Genomic DNA, 20,649 nt, shown 5'->3' with positions numbered 1-20,649 from the left:
GCACTGAATATATACATATAGTCAGCTCTCCATATCCACAGATTCAACCATCCATAGCTTGAAAATATTCCAAAAAGATATAAATTTACAAATGCAAATCCTGAATTTGCTAATTTATATAATGGATTCGATTTCACTACACCATTGCACTTAGTGGGATTTGAGCATTAATGGATTTTGGTTTCCATGGGGGGGGGGGGTTCCAGGAACCAAACCCAAGCAGATACCAAGCACCCACTGTATCATGTCTTTCACCATGTATTTGCAAGGCCTGTGATGAAAACTTACTTTGACTTGAAAGTCTCAAAACTGAGCCCCAGCCTGATCTAAGGTGGATTGCACTAGCAGCACAACCAGTACAGATACACCCCTACACACAGACAAAATATGAAAAATCACACATTTATGTCTAAGGATGGATTCCCAGGTTTAAAAAAGGTTGCTGATCACTGAGCTGTGCAAGGCAAAAAAAATTATAATGACCAATGCAAAACAGTAATACTGTATATAAGGATGTGAAAAACTTCCAATCTCAATTTTGTTGTGTTTCTCGGCTGCATTACTGTTCCACCCTTTGATATATGATTGCAAGCAGCAGACAAGTATCCTCACTGCTTTGGTGTTGCAGCAGACACAGCCAGACCTCTGCAACTCACCTTTACACGATCAGCACTGCTGTTAAAGAGGCCAATGCGGCGGATGGTGTTGAGAATGGGGTCAGTGGAATCATCTAGCATGTTATGAGTGCAGACTGGAGGGAAAGATTGACGCTGGTTGAGGAGGAAAATTAGACACATTTGAGTAGTCATTATTTAAAACCAAAAATAATTGCAAAATTGTATTTCTTACTGTTGTCTTTCTACGCTGTCCCCTTAACCTGACAAATCTATGCTCCCCTAATTCCATTTCACGTTGCCAACTCATCTTTTGCAAATTTTTCTGGCACATCTAGTATCGAAAGTGAAATAAATGGCTTCATATTTGCTCAATACAAATTGAGTCTCCCTTATCCAAAGTGCTTGGGAACAGAAGTTTTTATTTTATTTTATAATACCTGTATTTGCATATACGTACATAATGAGATATCTTGGAGATGAGGCCCAAGCCTAAACACAACATTACTTTATGTTTTGTGTACACCTTATATACATAGCTTGAAGGTATTTTATACAATATTTTTCATAATTTTGTGTATAAAACAAAATTGGTGTATACTGAAATATCAGAAAGCAAAGGTGTCACTATCTCAGCCGCTCATAGAATCATAGAGTTGGAAGAGACCACTAGGGCCATCCAGTCCAACCCCCTGCCATGCAGGAAATCCAATTCAAAGCATCCCTGACAGATGGCCATCCAGCCTCTGTTTAAAGACCTCCAAGGAAGGAGACTCTATCACCCTCCGAGGGAGTTCATTCCACTGTCGAACAGCCCTTACTGTCAGGAAGTTCCTCCTAATGTTCAGGTGGAATCTCTTTTCCTGTAGCTTGCATCCATTGTTCCGGGTCCTGTTCTCTGGAGCAGCAGAGAACAAGCTTGCTCCCTCTTCAATATGACATCCTTTCAAATATTTAAACAGGGCTATCATATCACCTCTTAACCTTCTTTTCTGCAGGCTAAACATCCCCAGCTCCCTAAGTCGTTCCTCATAGGGCATGGTTTCCAGACCCTTCACCATTTTTGTCGCCCTCCTTTGGACACGCTCCAGTTTCTCAATGTCCTTTCTGAATTGTGGTGCCCAGAACTGGACACAATATTCTAGGTGGGGCCTGACCAGAGCAGAATAAAGTGGCACTATTACTTCTCTTGATCTAGACACTATACTTCTATTGATGCAGCCTAAAATAGCATTGGCCTTTTTAGCTGCCGCATCACACTGTTCACTCATGTTCAACTTGTGGTCTACTTGGACTCCTAGATCCCTTTCACACGTAGTTTCATTCAGCCAGGTGTCCCCCATCCTATATCTGTGCATTTTATTTTTCCGCCCTAAGTGCAATACCTTACATTTCTCTGTGTTGAATTTCATTTTGTTAGCTTTGGCCCAGCTTTCTAGTCTATTCAGGTCATTTTGAATCTTGATCCTGTCCTCTGGGGTATTAGCTATTCCCCCTAATTTGGTGTCATCTGCAAATTTGATAAGTATGCTCCCAATTCTGTCATCCAGGTCATTGATAAAGATGTTGAATAGCACTGGGCCCAGGACAGAGCCCTGTGGGACCCCACTGGTCACTTCTCTCCAGGATGAAAAGGAGCCATTGTTGAGCACCCTTTGGGTTCGGCCGATCAACCAATTACTTCCAATCATGAAAAAAAGGTTTTTGTTTCTGGAGTATTTTGGATTTCGGAACTCCAGATAAGGGAGACTCAACCTGTACATCCGAAGTATAAAATTTTGATCTCCTGGTCAGTCACACATATGCATTTGGGAGCATGTGCAGAACACATCCTTTGGAATATTATCTTTACAGAATTCTATGCCTCCAGCCCATTTCCTTTTGAAGACCTGAATGAAAAACATTCTTTTTACTTCCTTCTTCCTACCACCATAGAATCTTTCCTATAATTCTCATTTTAAATGCTCAAATTTATTGCTGTTCTATGCCTAATTTCAGGTGAGATGGTATAGTTTAATCTGGATTCTTTAACTCCAGATCACATGTGAGGTCTCACTTGACTGAAATGCTCCAATACCAAAAAATACAACCCCCAACTCATACTTTTATTTCTAGAAAATCTGATACAGCCCTTATCCTTCTTTTTTCAATATGGAATAATTATTTGTATAAAATCAATACATATTCTGCACCTTTGAACCCATAATCACTATCTGAAGCTGTACAGTTCAGACAGCTATCACCTCAGTGAAAACTGTTTTTCTTTTAGAAAACTGTGGCGCATTCCCGACGGGCCCTATTGGGCGCCGTCGTTATGCACGAGGGGTGGCGCTTCCTGACGCGCCTTGCCCCTCGCATGTAACGAGGGCGTCAAAATGATGGCGCCCTATTCCCTTGCGCAGGAAACACGGGCGCCGGCAGACCACCCTTTTGAGCGGTCTGTAAAGCGCCTCTGTAAAACTCATCCAAACACTTTTCAGGTAATGTCTCTGTTTTAACAGATCTCCTTTAATTTGAATAAGGCAGGAGCCAAGCACTTAGAAATGTTCTGGGCTCCCAAAATCCTTGGTTCTGATGCATCTGACCACACTATATCCTAAGAATCCTCTAGCCTAGGTGGAGTTGAAGGCTTTCATGGCTGGCATCCATAGTTTTTTGTGGGGTTTTCAGGCTATGTGGCCATGTTCTAGAAGAGTTTCTTCCTGACATTTCTTCCTGCCAACCTAATATCTTTAAATCTTATACCCGTACATTCTGATACCTGGGTGGCAAAGATGGCTCTCTTCATCATCGTGAAATCCTCCTTATCCAGCATTTTGTTCATGTCAGGAAGATTCCCTCTGAAATAAAAAAGTATGCACAGCTTAATAGCACTGAATATAATTAGTGTGAGAGAGGCTTCTTCAGTCTTTTCCAAATAAATCTTTTATATGTCTGTACAAGAATTAAGGTCTCTCAAACACTGGCAATGTAAGGTGAACCCTAAAGTAGTATCTGCTGTAATCGCGGCAACCCAATAGCCCACTCCCATTTCCCCTTTGCCTTCACACAGAAGACCACTTACACAAGGAGTGATTCATAGAGTTTTTTGCCAAACTTTTCTTTCACTGCATTAGCTGTATCCCTGGAGAAAAAAGAGGAGGAAATGAACATGGATTACAACAGAAGGAAAGATTCACGGATTGCTTTCAAATAGGGAACTAGGGCTGGAAGGCAAACACAGGGGACTATATCAAGATTTCCTCTTGTGAGAGAGATTAGTGAGGCCCAGCAGATTGGGAAGTGGTGAAAGCAGAGCAGTGTGTTAACTTCAGTACAGTCAGCTCTCCTTAGCCACAGTTTTTTTATCCACGAATTCAAGCATCCACAACTTTAAAATATTTTAAATATATATACATTCCAAAAAGCAAACCTTGATTTTGCCATTTTATATAAGGGAGATCATTTTATTATGCCATTGTATTTAATGGGACTTGAATATCCATGGATTTCAGTATCCATGGAGGCCCTGGAACCAAACCCCAAAAGATACCAAAGGCCCACTATACTTCCAATAAAGCAGGGATTGGGAGCACTTGGCCCCTCTACAACCTCAATGGTTCCCAACCTTTGGTTCTCCATTTGCTTTGGACTTCAGGCAGCTCCCAGAAGCCGCAGCCAACGTGGCCACTGACCATGGAATTATGGGAGCTGAAGCCTAAATCATCTGGAGGACAAAAAGTTGGGAACCAATGCTCTAGATATTTGATTACAATTCCCATTCTCCCCAGATAACATAACTATTGCTAAGGGACTGTGGAGGTTGTAGTCTAAAAAACCTGTTATAAAGGGAGCGAGATAGAGAATTTTGAAGTAGAGGATATTAAGGGTATTACATGGGCTGCAATTCCTCAGGATATACAGTATAGTGGATTAAGATTTCTGGTGCTGGTTAGCATGGAATCCCAAGGTCTGTGTAATAAGAACTCACCAGAGCTGCTTACGGACTGCTTGGCCTTTCAGAGTTTCCACATTGAAGTTATTGGTCCGGGCTGGCATAATGAAGAATGCCACCACTGTTGTCTGGCTGCCATTTACCTATGAAGAGACAAGCCACAAAAAGCCAAAGAGTCAGCCATGTCCTTTCCTCCTGCTTCCATCCAAACGACTTTTATCTCATGCTCCCCACTCCCTACCATCTCCATAACATTGCAAACATGAAAGAAAATCCACAAGAAAACCTCTGGCTTGAGCTTTCATCCACAGTTCCCTGGGCATCAGTTTTGTAGTTCTTGGCATGCACACTCATAAAGAAATGTGGTAATAACCCACACCTATAATTTTTGTTCTTTTAAAATAGCCTTGCAAGTTCATTTGCAAGGCATTACATGTGCATAGCTGGCTCAGTGTGAGTTCAAGAATGGTTTAACATCATGACACACTTAGTCAGAATGACAGGGGTCACAAGAACTGAATTAATCAATCAAACTTTGCTAAGGTGAAAGCATGGTGATCATCCCTGTGGTGTGTGAATTAGACTAGGGACCATTTCAGTTAGACATGCTAAGAATGTATGTTTATTGTGACAATTTAGCCAATGCCACAGAAGAGAGGCTGTGACTGAATCTGCTTGTTTATCTTCAGTTGACACCTAGAGAAGTATCTTCAAAATCCCATGATTCTCAGAACCTGTGTAATACAATTTTTTAATTATTGAAAATAAAACTTTACTTCTCTTAACGTTTCTAGTGGCCTAACTGCTTGGAGACAGGTGATTAGAATCTCCAGCTAGAAGAGAACTGGGCTTGGCTAGTTGCTCCATCTCTCAAAATAAGGAAGATGGGAATGGAGAATGAGTATCCAAGACACACAGCACCCCCAGTCTGTCTAGGAATGTACTTTTCTCCTCATGTGGAGGGAGGTGGTGGCATCCACCCAAGGTGCTTTGGGATTTTATGGGTGAAAGATGCTGAGGAAAGCCCTGTCTTTTTTCATTCAAGATTGAGCTAAGGGGCTAGAGCTTTACATAGTGGGCATTGGTTTGGATACAGAAAAGGGATGAAGGAGTGTGAGCTGAAAAGACTTCTTGTGTTTCTCTTTTCACTTCTTGTAGTGTTTTCTCTCAAAAGTGGTGTGTGTAAGAATTGAAGAAAGATCTTGGGTTGAGTTGTTGCCTTCTTTCAAGAAACAGCAAGAGCTGCAATAACAAGAAGTCTTTTCTGGGATTCGGAGCAAAAGAAACAGAAGTTAAAAGCAAAAAGAGAATCCTTGCTTGAAAGTGGGAATTCTTTTGTTACCCTCAAAGAGAAGCTACCTGGGCAGATCCTTTTAGTAACAGCATTGAAGGGGTTGCTAGGTAATTGGCTTCCAGGAGGTGGGAGGGCACCATGTGAGGGGGCATGCATGTGCAGGCACATCTCTCTTTGTTTCTCTCAGAAGAAAAGCAGTGTGAGCAGACCCCTTTGACAAAGCAAGAGGAAGGTTGCTAGGCAGCCAGTTCCTAGGAGGAAAAGAAAAAGGGAGGGCACCAGATGTCCATGCCTGCATAGCTTTCTTTGTTCTCTGGAAGGAAAAAGCCATATAGCCAAGTTCTTCTTGCTGTGGACTGGAAGGCAAGCCAGACAGCTAAATGTGATCAAGGTGGGGAAGAGAGGCCAGGCCCCAGGCAATGAACGTAGACTGTACCTAGAGCACCCAGAAATGCCTTCTTTGGATAAGAAAGGAGAAGCATCTAAACTCTGCTATGGCAGCTGGTACTGCTGGAGAAGATTGCTGAAGATATCATAGACAGCCAAAAAGATAAACAAACTGGTGCTTGAACAGATCAAGTCTAAAATATCCCTGGAAGCCAAGATGATCAAACTGATGCTGTCATACTTTGGTCATATCACATCAAGCCATGACACATAAGACAATAATGATAGGAAAAGTAGAAGGTAGTAGAAAGAGAGGAAGATTGCATGCCAGATGGATGGACTATCAGGAAGAACATGGGCCTGAATTTTCAGGACCTATGCAGAACAGTGGAGGAAAAGGTGTCTTGGAGATGTCTCATCCACAGGGCCACCTTGAGTTGGGGCTGACTTAAGGGCAGTTAACAACAGAATTTATTGCACAAAAAATGGTCATAAATACACATACTTAAGGTTAAAAAAATTTCAAAATAATTCACATCTACTCTAAGCGTGAAAGCTTGAAGTCATAAAAAGTAAACTACAGAAAGAGGGAAGTGTATGTTTTATTTTACTCAACAACCAAGCAGAGTCATTGGAAATTCAGAAACATTTCATTTTGTTAAAATAATCTGATTGAAGAAGAAATGCTGTTTTTAGAATTGTATAATTTGTAAATTTGTTAACTAAGAAATTAATAAAGATTAATATATATAACCAACAACAACAACTACTGCTATAAATGTTTCCACTCCTCTTCCTAACCTGGTCATTCTATTAAACTTAGGGCCAGTGCCAGAACTAGCTGACAGCTGGAGTGAGAAAGGAATACGCTCTGGCTCCAGAACTAAACTGCTTTTGCAGCAAGGAAATGAAATTGGAGATAAAGAAGAAAAGTTAGGTTGCCTTGGGGCAGATAGAAATGCTGAGAAAAGCACAAGAGAGGCAATTTCTGCTAGAGAACTGAGAGAGAGCGGTTCACTGTGACACTGCAAGAAGCGGAAGCAATGGTGCTCAAAGACTGTGTGCTTGACTATAACCTTTGTGGGAAGATGAACAGAGACCGATTGTGGCTCATGCCTGAGAGAGACCAAAGACACTTTAGATTTCTAATCTAGAAGCCAAGCATATAATTTCTTCAGCGAATTTACTTAGTGATGTCTGGATGGAAGGGGGGAGTTAAAACCCTAGCAGAGGTGCACTTCCAGATTCAACCAAAGCAGTTTCTCCATTGTGCTAATATAACACATTGGATAGTTCAACAGCTGCCCAAGAGCTTGGTGGAAACTGGAGAAGAATAGGTAGAAATGTAAGAAAGGCCTGTGGCAAATGTTGTGCATATGTATGTGTGCACTTTCAAGCCATCTATTGATTTATGACGACTCCCTAAATTTCATAAGCCCTTCTTAGGCAAAAAACAAAACAAACAAACAAAAACACAGAGGTGATTTTGCCAGTGGTAGCAGATAATATTCCACAGCCTATCTTGTTTACTTGATTTCAAAGTTGATTACTATAATGTGTTCTATGTGGGGCTTCTTTGGAAGAATGTTAGGAAACTTCAACTGGTCCAAAGAGCTGTAACCAAATTGCTAACTGGGGCTAGCTACAGAGAACACAAAATTCCTTTGCTGCAACAACTCCACTGGCTGCCAGTCCATTTCCAAGCAGAATTCAAAGTGCTGGTTTTGTCCTATAGAGCCCTATATGGCTGAGGTCCAGGTTATTTGAAAGACCATATTCCGCCGTGCTTTGAGATGGGGAGGCACTTTTCTCTGTCTCACCATCTTTACAGGTACATCTGGTGGGAACAAGGCAGAGGGCTTTCTCAGTGGCTGATCCCAGAGAAGTTAGACTGGCACCCTCCCTACTTTCTTTTTGAAGAGAAGTAAAGTCTTTACTATTTTAATAGGCGTTTGAGGAATGATTTTATAAGCACAGGTGTAGTCTCTCCCAACCTGACTTACTTCATAGATTTGTTGTGAGGATAAATTGGGGAGGATGACAGATATATTTGTTGCCTTGAGCTTGCTGGGGGAAAAGCACAAGATAAATGCAACCAATAAATAAATGTTTCATTTCACACACAAGAAAGCTTGTAACAGATCATAAGGAGTTTGGTTTTGTCCACTCTGTACTATCACAGAAGCAAAAAGGCTGTCATTTACTACTAGAATTTGGCCCTAGCAATTAGACAAGCAACACACAGCAACATCAAATTGCTTTCATCTCATCAATGCCCTACTTACTCTCAGCAGGTAATTGAGGCGGGCGAGAGCTTCTAAGAAAATGTCAGCCCCTTTGTTGGAATATTCATAGCGTCCAGCAATGAAGAAGAAGATTGTCTTGTCAAGATTGAAGTCCAGGTGCCTAGCAGAATAAAAGGATGAGGAGAGGTTAAGTGTGAGGAGAGGCTGAACCAGGTATTCTTGTACAGGCAGAAGAATCTGAAACTCAGTTCTGTGCCATCCAACCTTGAATTCACTCCACATAATCATGATTTATTACACAACAGTGACTGTGAACAAGAATTGTCCAGGGCTAATGGGCCAAAATACTCTTAAAGCATCAAATTCTGTCTGATCTTGCAGGCAGCAGGGTCAGCTTTGGTTAGTACTTGAATGGGAGACTAATAACAAATACCAGGTTCTGTAGTCAACATATTTGAGGAAGGAACTAGAAAAACCACCTCTGAGTATTCCTTGCCTAAGGAAATCCTATGAAATAAATGGCATTGCCATAAGTCAGTGAGCGACTTGAAGGTGCACACACAATGAAGACTAAATTGTTAAATTACTCAAATGACACATCTCTTTCAAGACATACAACGGTAGCTTACTACTTTTCAGTTATATCTTTTCAGTATTATTTGAAGCAGATCAGCACATCCTCTGTATCTTCATTATTTCTAAGGTAAATGGAGTGGTAATCAGTACAAGACAGGGTAGGGCAGTAGATAGTGCTAGAGCAGATGAAAAGAGATCCAGGTTCAAGTTCCTACTCAGGCACAAAACCCACTAAGTGATCTGGGGCTAGTCAATGGTGGTGGCCTAAGCTACCTCACAGCGCTGTTGAAAGGATAGGATTTGAAGAAAAACGTGCAAAATCTTGAGGAAGGGAAATATAAAACCTAGACATTCACACTGACAATTGGAAACCAAGATAGATAGGTTTGCTCAAAAGTAAACAATTTCACCATTATGGATAGGCTAATCACACAGAAAATACAACCCAACAATATGAAAAAATGGGGAAAATTAGAAAAACTTGGGTGCTAATAGAATTGTTTACTGGTTTATATCTTCAAAGAAATGTTGGAGCGAGTTTATGTATAAATAATTAATTGTAGAATTACTGATTTGCTTGTTCACCTTTTTTCTTTTTGTTGTTTATTTTGACTGTATTATTCTGTTTGTTTCATATATATATATATATATATATAAAATAAAAGGATAGATAGGTTTGCTAAAAATAGTTGTGAAAAGAAGTGCTAAGGTTTGCAGTTGTCAGACTGAAAACTGGAAAGAGTTCCTCTACTTTTCAAGTTTCAGCAGGTATTGCTGAAAAGCAATGAAAAGCAATATCGACCTAAATTCCTTCTTCTATACAACCGTTAAAGGTACAGAAGCCATCTCCAGTTTTCAGTCTGACAACTTTGATACCTTATAAACACAGGTACTTAGAACAGTATACCAACTACAGTGAAATCAATAAGCACAAGTGAGCTGTATGATACACCCTATAAATGTTTGTATTGAGATAAGTCTCAGAGCTCAGTAGGATGGATTTCCTAGCAAATAAGCAGTATGTTTCCTCACAACCATCAGATGGTAATTTGCTTTTAACATGGAGGGGGTCCAAAGTGGTGGGCCAATTTAAACAACAACAACAACAACAACAACAACGGACATTCGTTTCTACTCTTCTCCTTTAAAAATCCCAACAACACCAAAAATAAAACTGTGGGAGATAAAGGAGACAAGGATTAAACTCTACACTGAGTGCTGGACCAAGACAACATACCACAGTGCCCGCACTTTCATCCATGTACAAAAGCTGGCGGTCAAGTCTTCTTCAACAGTAGCAAGGGAATCAGTTCCAGAATCACCCCTAAGGCAGAACGCTCATTTAGGTAGCCTGGGATGTGTTGTATAGCACACCTAGCTATATCCTCCAACATAGCACAACAAATGCAGAGGTCAAAAGGAAGAATATGTATTGTTACCAATGCCTCCCATGTATTGCCTGATTGCTGCCTCAATCTGCCTAATGGTAGTGCTAGTCCTATGTGTGTGTGCTATGTGACTTCAAGTCATTTCCGATTTATGGTAGCCCTAAGGCAAACATATCATGGAGTTTTCTTGGCAAGATTTGTTCAAAGGAGGCTTGTCATTGCCCTTCCCTGAAGCTGGGAGCATTCAACTTGCCCAAGATCACTCAGTGGGTTTCATGGCTGAGCAGGCATCAAATCTTGGTTTCCAGAGTCACAGTCCAAAGCTCAAACCAGTATGCCAAGCTGGCTTGCATTATGCCACACTGGTGCTAGTCCTACCAACAATTAAAACCTTGATATTTCCACACAACTGCATTCTCCTTGTACCTTTCACAACCAGTGTCTGCCTCTCATTTTCCTTGAAAACTTCCCTTCCTCGGGCAGCCATTTCAATTGACTTGGAGACAGTGAGACAAGACTTGGCTCCATGGAAGGCCCATGATGACTCACCCATAGAAGTGGCCTCTGACAAACTCCTGGATACGTGCTTTACTCTGGGCATGAAGGTTTTGGAATTCATGCATGGCTGAGAATTTCTTGACATTTAGACCATTGGGAGTCACAATATCTGGATATGAAGCAGCAAAGTGTAGAGGACAGAGAGATAAGACACAGAATTGTATTTCTTTACTTTAAGCTTCTAAACCTGCTCACCTTTAGAAAGATAAAAAAATATTTTAAAAAACAGGACTACAGCACTACGGTTATATGGGATGACAATGGACAGGGCTACTAGTCAGCAAATTAAATTTGGATTCAATTCATGATTAGGATTTGCTTCAAACATAAATATGTATTTCCTGAATTTGTATCTTAAGACACAACTGTATATCAGAATAACACATGCTGTATGTGTTTCCATCTGTGGGAACTGTTTCATGCTTCCACACTGTTGGATAAATGCATCTGGAAGTACCCAAAGACTGAAGTTTCAGAGCAACACTAAACATAATTTTAGGTTACTTTATATAGCTTAAAATGTATTTTTATAATAGGACATTCTGTTGTATGTGATAAAGACTATGCATGAAGTCGCTATATACTGACTAGCATAGAGCTAGGGATGTGCAACCCATGAGCCATATGGGTCCCTGGCCCACACCTTTCTGGCGGCTGAAGCCCTATGGCTATCCCCTCACCCATTCAACTTTTTTTTTAAATCGGCATGATTTCTCTGTGATGTTTTCCTTAAAGCCATTCAGAACATTTCCACTGAGGAAAATGGGTCCATCTACCACTCCAGAATCTCCACAAGTTGCAAATATAGAAAAAGTGGAATCATAGTACTATAGCTGTGTGGAGTGAAAGGACCCTGGGCACCATTTTGAGAGGAACTCTGAAGAAAAACAGAGTTTTTCTAGCATATTGTATGTATGTGGGGGTGGAGTGGGGACAGAAATTGGCCCCCCAAGCAATTGCCTAGCCTTTGTTTAGTAGCTCTGCAGAATCTCACACTACAGGCTTCTTTAGTCTTCCAATGTGATATCTTTTTAACTGGAGATGTCAAGGACTGAGCCTAGGCCCATCTTTATGCTAATCTCATGTGCTGCCTATTGACCTAAGGTCCCTCCCCATAAGGAGTGTAACTTTTTAATTCAGTAATGAAAATATTAACAAAGGATTCTACCCAGACATAGACAACATCTTCACCCAAGCACAGCTGGTGAAGCAAGCCACAAACTATTCACTGAGATAGTTAGTTTGTAGATGCTCTTACTAGATGCTTTTACATGATCTAACTTTTTTCACAAGGCCTGGGAATAGAGGAATCCAGTAGCACCTTTGTGACTAACTGATTTGTTTTAGCATGAGCGCATCTGAAGAAGTGGACTAATATCCACAAAAGATCGTGCTAAAATAAAAGAGTCTCAATGGTTCTGCTGGATTCTTCCACCATTGCTGCCTCTTCTCCATTTTCCACTGACACAAACTAACCCAACTATTACTTTTAAAACTGACACAAACACTACTCACCGGGCTTCCTTTTTAATAAGTGTTCGGCCTCTACAGCTGTGATCTGCGAAACTGTGGTAAAAACATGCGTGCAGTGGACAGCAGCCCGCTCCATGCAGTAGCGATGATAGATCTGTCGGTCTCCAGCTTCCTTGTCCACATTAAACTGAGGTGAGTTAAGAAAAAAGAAATTAAGCAAAACCCAGCTGTAGAGTCCAAGGAGCAGAAGAGGGCAGAAACAGATGTTAATTTGCTAGTCTAGTGCCAGATGCCAGTTTGCACCTGGAATTGCATCAGTTCTACCTTTCAGTCTGGTTCTTTCTTATGCTCAAAGAGAACCTGAGGACTCCCAGAGCCTTTTGTAGCATTCTAGGAAACAGGTCTAGGTATTTTCTTTATGATATTGCCCAGAATATGCTCATGGTGCTATATCCAATCCCTAAGAGAGAGGAGTTAAGTGGAGTTGTCCTGGTATTCAGGAAGCAGGCTTGCTTTGTGAATACAACTTTGTTGATGTTTCCTCTGCTATAAACAGTTTCATGTACTTCACTTTCTCCTTTTTTCACCCCCATGTCCACAATCCCAAACCCTTGTTGCATCTTTGGAAAGGAACCACTGGAAAGAGGAATGCATATTCTTCACAGAAACTAAGCAAAACCAAAAGGTCTGTGAAAGGGGACCAGTGACATAATCATAACCAAGGGCATCACTAGTGCTGTAAAATGATGACTGCTTGTTCCACACAAGCAAAGCAATTTTCTGGAGCATACATGATCATAAACAGCATAGTAAAGTAGGGCAGGGTTTCAAAATCACATTTTCCATGCAGAAAAAAATATTACTGTTCTGAATGCCAGAAAATGCAACCTCCTCATGTCATTTGGTGCCACAGATGTTGCATGAGAGATAGTGTGCTGGAGGGCTTAGAGCAGGGTTTCTCAATCAGAGTTCCCCAGAACCTAGTGCTCCATGAGAGGTCTCTAGGGATTCCACAAGAGATTGTGATTTTAAAAATAAATATTTTTCTAAGCTTTAGATATATATATATTTATACATGGGTTCCCTGAGACCTGAAAATCATTTCAAGGTCTCCTCTAGGGTAAAAAGTTTGAGAAAGGCTAGTTGAGAGAGCTGCACTGGCATTTGGGAAACTGAGGCTCAACTCTCCACTAAGACAAAAAAAAATCATGGAGTGACTTTGGGTCAATTATTTTTTCTGAGACTGACCTGCCCCACAGACTTGTGATGATAAAGTGGATAGAAAGGAGCCATGAATGCCACTTTGAACTTACTGGAAGAAACATAGGCTACAAAAGTAACAAATAATAAAGATAGCCCGTAAAGTTTAGTAGTTTTAGTGCTTGACTAGGACTCCATAAGACCAGGGTTCGAATACCCACTCAGGTAACCAAATCCAGTAAGTGACTATGGGCAAATCACATTTTCTTAGCCTCACAGGAAAGCAATGGCAAGTATTTCCCAGAAAAACTCTATACAGAGTTGCCTCCTAAATCAGAGTCAATTTGAAGGCACATAACAATGCAATAATAAATAAATATACAAACAATTTGTAGGTGACTAAAAATTAGCACTTGTGTCTCCAGAAGAGCAACCACGGGAGAAGCCCTGCTCAGGAATCTATCTGTTCCCCATCTCAGTCTAACCCCATTTCTCCCCCTCATAAGACTCACCGTCTGGAGATTATTATAGAAGTCTACACTGCCAGCGCATAGGTAGCGTCCTAGCAAGGTAGCATGGGTGGTGAAAATGGTAGCCACCGGAAGCTTCCGGATCCTGCATAGGAAAAGGCCAACCCCAGACAGCCATTCATGGAAATGACCAATGATGAATGGCTTCTCTTCACATTGCGCAGAAAACTGTATCAAGGGCACAAGCAAAGAGAAACAGGAGCTTTATAGAGCAGAGGAAAAAAAGGCAAACATTATTTGAACCTGTCCATGCTTTCTCTGATCTTTGCAAGTCTTGCATACTACCGGCTACTAAAACAAGTAAAATAGGTGGTACCGGAACAGGGATGGAAATCATGCAGCCTTCTAACTGTGCTTGGATTACAGCTCCCAGCCTGTTCAGCTTTGGCTACTCTGGAACTGCAGTCCAACAACTTCTGGAGGGCTGCATGATTCCCCTGCCTACTCTAGAGAAAGGACTTCTAGTGGTGGCATCAAGAGCTAACCCTGGATCCCTTAGTAGTTGCTTTTAATCAGCCCTTAAATGTAAACTTGCTCTGTCTGGTTTTAAACTGAAGGGACTGTTATAATTTGATACTGAATTTTATTCATTTATATTGCAAGCCACCTTGGGAAAACAATAATCTTGAAAGGTGGCCAAGAAAGATGTTTAGTAAGTAAGTAAATCATACAGGAAAACATTTCCTTACCTCCCCAATAAACCAGGCGGTAAGGAAGCCAAAGAGAACTGCATCATTGGCTTCTCGATCATACCAAGGAATCCCAATGGAGCAGCTTTCCCAGAGCTCTGTCTTCCAGCGATCCAAGCTCCAGGCAGTTGCTCCGATATCAATGAGGATCACATAGGGCCCCCCTTCAATCAGCCAGCGACCAAAGTAAACCTGGATACATGGAAAATTAGTTGACACACTCAGAGTTATCTAGTCCAGAGATTTTCTCTAGCAATGCAGCTACTGAAACACATATTTTGACATTTAAATTAGAAATTAGTAAACTATCTAACTTCAAGACACTGTGTTTCAGTTTTATGAATATATGATTACAACTGAAGCTAAATATTTTGGTTCCATGCCCTGCTCCAAAAGATGTGCACATACACAAACATACATGCACACATTTTAAAAAGTATGCATGCATGTGCCTTCAAGTTGCCTGTCGACTTATGGTGACCCTGTTAATTTTACATATTACCTCTCTCACCTCCGTCCTTTAATTTCTGTCCAGCATTCAGCTGCACGCATTATCACATCCGCCCACCGCTCTGACCACATCTCTCCTGTGTTGGCATCCCTTCACTGGCTCCCCCTCCCTTTCCGCATTCAGTATAAGCTCTTGCTGTCAACGTTTAAAGCCCTCCATGGGCTGGCCCCTCCTTACTTACCAGACCTTATTTCCCCTCACCTTCCCACTAGGGCCCTCCGTTCTGGTAGTCAAGGTCTGCTGTCCCAGCCCAGGATTTCCTCTGCCCCATCTCGGATTCGCCCCTTTTCACTCGCTGCCCCTCACTCCTGGAACCTTCTTCCCCCGCGAGCAAGAGACATCACTTCCTTAACCAGCTTCAAAACAGAGCTGAAGACCATCCTATTCAGAGAAGCGTTCCCAGGCATTGCATAATTGTCACTTGCTATTTGATGTTCTTTTGCTGTCTGTTTTATTGAATCATTTCCTGTATTGCTATGTATTTTATATGTATTATCTTACTAGACAGGCCCCTTCCCCACCACCACTCCCTTCTCCTTCTGTGTCGTGTCTTTCTAGATTGTAAGCCTGAGGGCAGGGAACCGTCCAATTAAAAAGATTGTATGTACAGCGCTGTGTAAATTTACAGCGCTTTATAAATAAAGGTTAATAATAATAATAATAATAATAATACATAGGCTTTTCTTAGGCAAGGAATCCTCAGAAGTGATTTTGCTAGTTCCTCGCTCTGAAATATAGCCCACAGCACCTGGTATTCATTGGCAGTCTCACATCCAAGTACTAACCAGATAGATCTAATAGCCTGGAGACAGTAGGAAATATGGAGACCATGGAATAAGAGTAATTATGGGAGAAGAAAGGAATTCACATGGGCCAGAGAAGTTCTACCGAAACTCTACCTTTTATTTCTAGGCTTTTGGCAGATAATACTTGTATATTTTCACATTGGCTATTAGGCCTAGAGACGTGCTTCATATTTTTATTTGGAAGTCAGACACATGGAGGTCCAAATTCTATATGGGGTTTCAGTCTTCTCTACAGAAATGCATTAAGATGTGTCATCATGATTTAGGGCCAAATTACTTATTTAAGCAATTAATACCTCACATTTAAGCATACTCATGGCAACTTGCAAAATGACTATTGCAAAATCTGGTAAACCACCTTAACTCAAATTGAGTTCTGCACCTTCCTTGTTTGGCCTTCAAGCTTTTCTCCTTTCTTGGGGAATCTAATAAGTCTTGACTGCCATTCTAACCCAGAAAAATCTCTCCACATTATGCCATTGGTCTGAGGTTTTCCCCTCTTCTTTCACTCACTTACTTCACAACTCTATTATTGTTCCCTTTGAACTGGTTTCACAAGAAGGGGGCAGTGCTCTATGTGAGAGTGTGAGAGGTGTGTGGGTTAATTTTAGCCTCAGTTCATGTTACCCCATCTCCATTTTGTGAAAGGTCGCCTGCCTGGTGTTGTTCTTTGCTGAGTTGCCCAAAATAACTGCCTAAGCAGAAATATTCGGCAGCCCTCCTGGCCAGGAAAGTGTGTGCAGGAGAGTGAGGTTAGATAACAAACAAAGAGAAAGGAAGGAGGATACACACACATTTGGTGAATCTGGTACATATTAAAGAGCTATAGTGGCTACCGTCTTTGATTGACTGAACTCATGTCCTGCATTTCTCCCAAGATACGATTCAAAACAGCTCACAATAATTTTAAAAAGATCAGGCTAAAATATTAATTTGCAAGTTTAAAAAATTAAATCACATTAAAAATGGTTTAAATAGTTAAAAACATTTAAAGCCTAACTAAAAAGATTAAAAATACAGCATATGACTCTAGACACACACTCCCACTCCATAATTAATTAATTACTAGCTTTGACCCTAGTCAACTTTTAAGATCTTCAGAGGAAGACTTTCTCTCCATCCAACACTATCACAGGCGTGTTTGGTGAGGACACATAGAAACCAGCATCTCTGCCCAGTAAGAAGCTACAGTTGGTTCCAGCACAGCTGTGGGCAAACAAAAAGACCACCACAGTCTATATATTTTCTGTATCAAAGTTAGGTTTGAAATCTGGTGTGACTGTCTCTGTATAAGCGAGCCCTGGGACCAGAAAGCAGGGATAAGTCTGGGATACAGTTCTCTTAGTGCTCTCTTAGGTCTCCCTCCCTTGAGAGAAGGTCGTTTTTCCTGCCTCCTCCAGTCAACCCCAACTCATGGCAATGCTGTGGATGAGGTATCTCCAAGACCCCCTATCCTCCACTGCTCTGCTTAGGTCCTTTAAATCCATGCCTGTGACCTCCCTGATTTAGTCTGTCTGGCATTCGGTCTTCCTCTCTTTCTACTGCCTTCTACCTTTCCTAGCATTATTGTCTTTTCTAATGAGTGGTGCGTTCTCATGATACGACAGCCTCAGTTTGATAATCTTGGCTTCCAAAAAGATTTCAGGTTTGATCTCTTCAAGGACCAAGTTCATGCACCACTGTGTACAACATCTGCCATACAGAAGTCACCAAGAACAGCATCCATGTGTGCTGACAGCTCTACATAAATTTGTCATAGCATGTACCAGGGATGGAGGAACTGTGAGTCTCCAAATGCTGGATTGCAGTTTCCATGATCCCTCACACTATTGGCAATGGTAGCTAGCTAGAAGGTGATGGAATTTATACTTCAATAACATCTGGAAAGAGGGCCATATGCTTATCATCCCTAAAGTATCTGAAAGATTACACGCTAGTGTTACTGCATCATAACAAGGCATCTTGTCACAGGCAGTAACAACCAGATGCACCTTTATAAAGAAAGGACAGGCAGGCAGCAGTCTTCTCCCAACATCTTACTATCTGCAAAAATGAAGTCCTGAATTTAGCTATTCTGACTAATGGATGCTGACAGATCTATCTTTTGCCAAAACTATATCTGAATCATCCTTGAAGTTAAAAATCATGTTGCCATAACTTGCTACTGTAACTTGTGGGAGAGAGTTACACAGATTAAATCATGACTTGAGGGCAAAATTTGCATTTGCCTCTGTTGAATCTTCAGCTTACCATGGTGGGTGGGCAGGGAGAAACCCGTGGCCCTCCTGATGTTATTGGACTTCAGCTCCCTCCATCCTAGATTTACTGTCTGGCATGGATGGGGGGAGGAGAAGCAAAGGACCCTTGGAAGTGCCAGCTGAAAGTAAGAGCTAGAATTCCACTGTCTTTGATCCAATGGAGCTTTAGGGAAAGAGTGAGATAGACATAAAGCCTTTGGTTCCCCCTGCAGTCAAGAGCAGCTAAACACAACAGACTTGTTTTGTTCTCTGTATTTTAATATGAGAACCAGGAACTCTGGATCTTCTTTCCCAAGGCAAACTGGAATTTTGAGCCAATGAATACATCTATAACAGTGTTACCATCGTTTGACAATCTTGTGTTTTCAACCAGGGAAAGGCACAAATACAAAAATCTGAAACTCAAGAAAGACGTATATATTTATATGTCACAAACAGTGATGGTAGAGCTGTTAACAAAACAAAGGTGGAAACTGTGTGCCTCCCAAGCCCCACATAATTTTTAAAAACTGCTCCCCAAGTAGACAAATTGTACTGCCAGATGACTCCAAAGGAAACATCTTGGTGGTCTTGAAATTTGATCACTGGTCTCCAAGTGTCCTACTCCAATGCTCAAACCATTACACCACATTGGTTCAAAACATTACACCACATACATGCTACCATCTCTTTTGCCATTTTTTAAAATTGACATTTCAGGGATTGAATCAGGAATGTTCTTCATATACTCTACTAGTGAGCTACAGTCTTTGTACAGCTGGTGAGGTCCTGTTTGTGAGTATCAGTATCTTGTTGTGTGTCTTCAAGTTATTTCTGGTTTATAGTGATTCCAAAACAAACTCTATCACTGTTGGGGTTTTTTTTTGGGGGGGGGCGCAAGATTTGTTCAGAGGGTGTTTGCCTTTGCCGTCCTCTTGAGGCTGAGTGAGTGTGATTCACCCAAGCTCACACAGTGGATTTCCATAGTTGAGCAGGGATTCAAATAAACCACTACACCATGCTGGCTATCAGGTACCTGCAGCCCCAAATCCCAGTGTCTTCTTTTTGGCTTCTATGACCGGCAGTCCTTGTCACCATCACCCTGAAGTTTCTTACTTTATTTTATATTTTTATTTATTTTATTTTATGGATTTATATCCTGCCTTTCTCCCACAATGGGATTCAAGGTGGTTTACAACAATTTAAAATTGTTACTTTGCATCCTTAATTCTTACTTTGCATCCTTTTGCGTTCATGGAGTCAATAGTACGACGGATGGCAGGGTTCGGTGGCTCTATGAGCTCCACTTGTGTGCGGACGTTCAGTTCCAGGTAAGGCCCGATCAGGAAGTAATTCTCACCCCACTCGTCCAGTGTAATCTTGGCTTTGGTCTGGATAACCGTGTAGATCCCACCAACTATACAAGAGATAACTGGTAGAATTAGTTTCTTTCTTGCATGCATGTAAGCTTGTATGCATGTAAGCTCTGTGTCTTATTTATGTAAATATTTATATCCTGCCCTATATCAAACAGTTCAGGTTTAGCCTATCCGTAGACCTATAGGAGCTTGCCCAGGCTCTTCAATCTTTGGAGGAGACCTTTGTTTGAGTTCTGCTACCCCTTACCAGACATGTTTGGTGGGAACATGGGAGAAGGCATTCTTGATGGCTGCTCCCAGGCTTTGGAACTCCCTACCTAGGGAGCTAGGATGGGCTCCCTCCCTATTGTCCTTCCACTGGCAATTCTAGCAAGCTTTTAGAAATGTATTACAAGGGCTTTTATTGGTGTGCTGTTTTGCTGATTTTTATTTTTCTGTCTCTCAATAGATTTGTTTCAAAGGGTATTAATTATACATGGGCTAATTATATTTTAGCAATACCTTCGTATATGGTTTTACTTCTGCTGTTTTTGTAAATGCCATTACGGTAACTGTACTTGTTTTAATTTTTCTAAGCACCACTATTGGGAATAATGCAGAGGGAGGAGGAGGAAGATAACAGCCAGGCTGTGATCAGGTATGCATTTTGTTGTTGTTGTTGTGTGCCTCCAAGTCATTTTTTTACTCATGGCAACACTAAGGTGAACCTATCATAGGGTTTTCTTGGCAAGTTTCTTCAAAGTGGGTTTGCCATTGCCATCCTCTGAGGCTGAGAGAATGTGACTTGCCCAAGTTCACCCAGGTTTGGTTTTGTTTTTTATGCCTGA

The 20,649-nt window shown here is 41.3% G+C and overlaps 1 protein-coding gene across 4 annotated transcripts in view; it reads right to left on the bottom strand.

Moving 5' to 3' along the window:
- The window catches only part of LOC149303610 (glycogen [starch] synthase, muscle-like), a 45,944-nt gene that overhangs the window by 12,434 nt on the left and 12,861 nt on the right, over positions 1–20,649 (bottom strand). For all 4 annotated transcript variants that reach the window (XM_089481133.1, XM_089481130.1, XM_089481131.1 and 1 more), the window contains exons 3-12: positions 19,679–19,860; positions 14,890–15,081; positions 14,183–14,368; positions 12,513–12,657; positions 10,989–11,106; positions 8,515–8,635; positions 4,585–4,691; positions 3,679–3,738; positions 3,376–3,454; positions 657–770 (exon numbers count right to left, since the gene is read on the bottom strand). In XM_089481133.1, coding sequence (XP_089337259.1) covers positions 657–770; positions 3,376–3,454; positions 3,679–3,738; positions 4,585–4,691; positions 8,515–8,635; positions 10,989–11,106; positions 12,513–12,657; positions 14,183–14,368; positions 14,890–15,081; positions 19,679–19,860 — 1,304 coding nt within the window. The remainder of the gene's footprint in view (positions 1–656; positions 771–3,375; positions 3,455–3,678; positions 3,739–4,584; positions 4,692–8,514; positions 8,636–10,988; positions 11,107–12,512; positions 12,658–14,182; positions 14,369–14,889; positions 15,082–19,678; positions 19,861–20,649) is intronic.

This window comes from Sceloporus occidentalis, unplaced genomic scaffold (assembly GCF_023333645.1).
Source record: "Sceloporus occidentalis isolate IW3139 unplaced genomic scaffold, rSceOcc1.0.p SCAF_14, whole genome shotgun sequence".
Lineage (NCBI taxonomy): Eukaryota > Metazoa > Chordata > Lepidosauria > Squamata > Phrynosomatidae > Sceloporus > Sceloporus occidentalis.
This window is presented reverse-complemented; position numbering and strand designations above follow the sequence as displayed.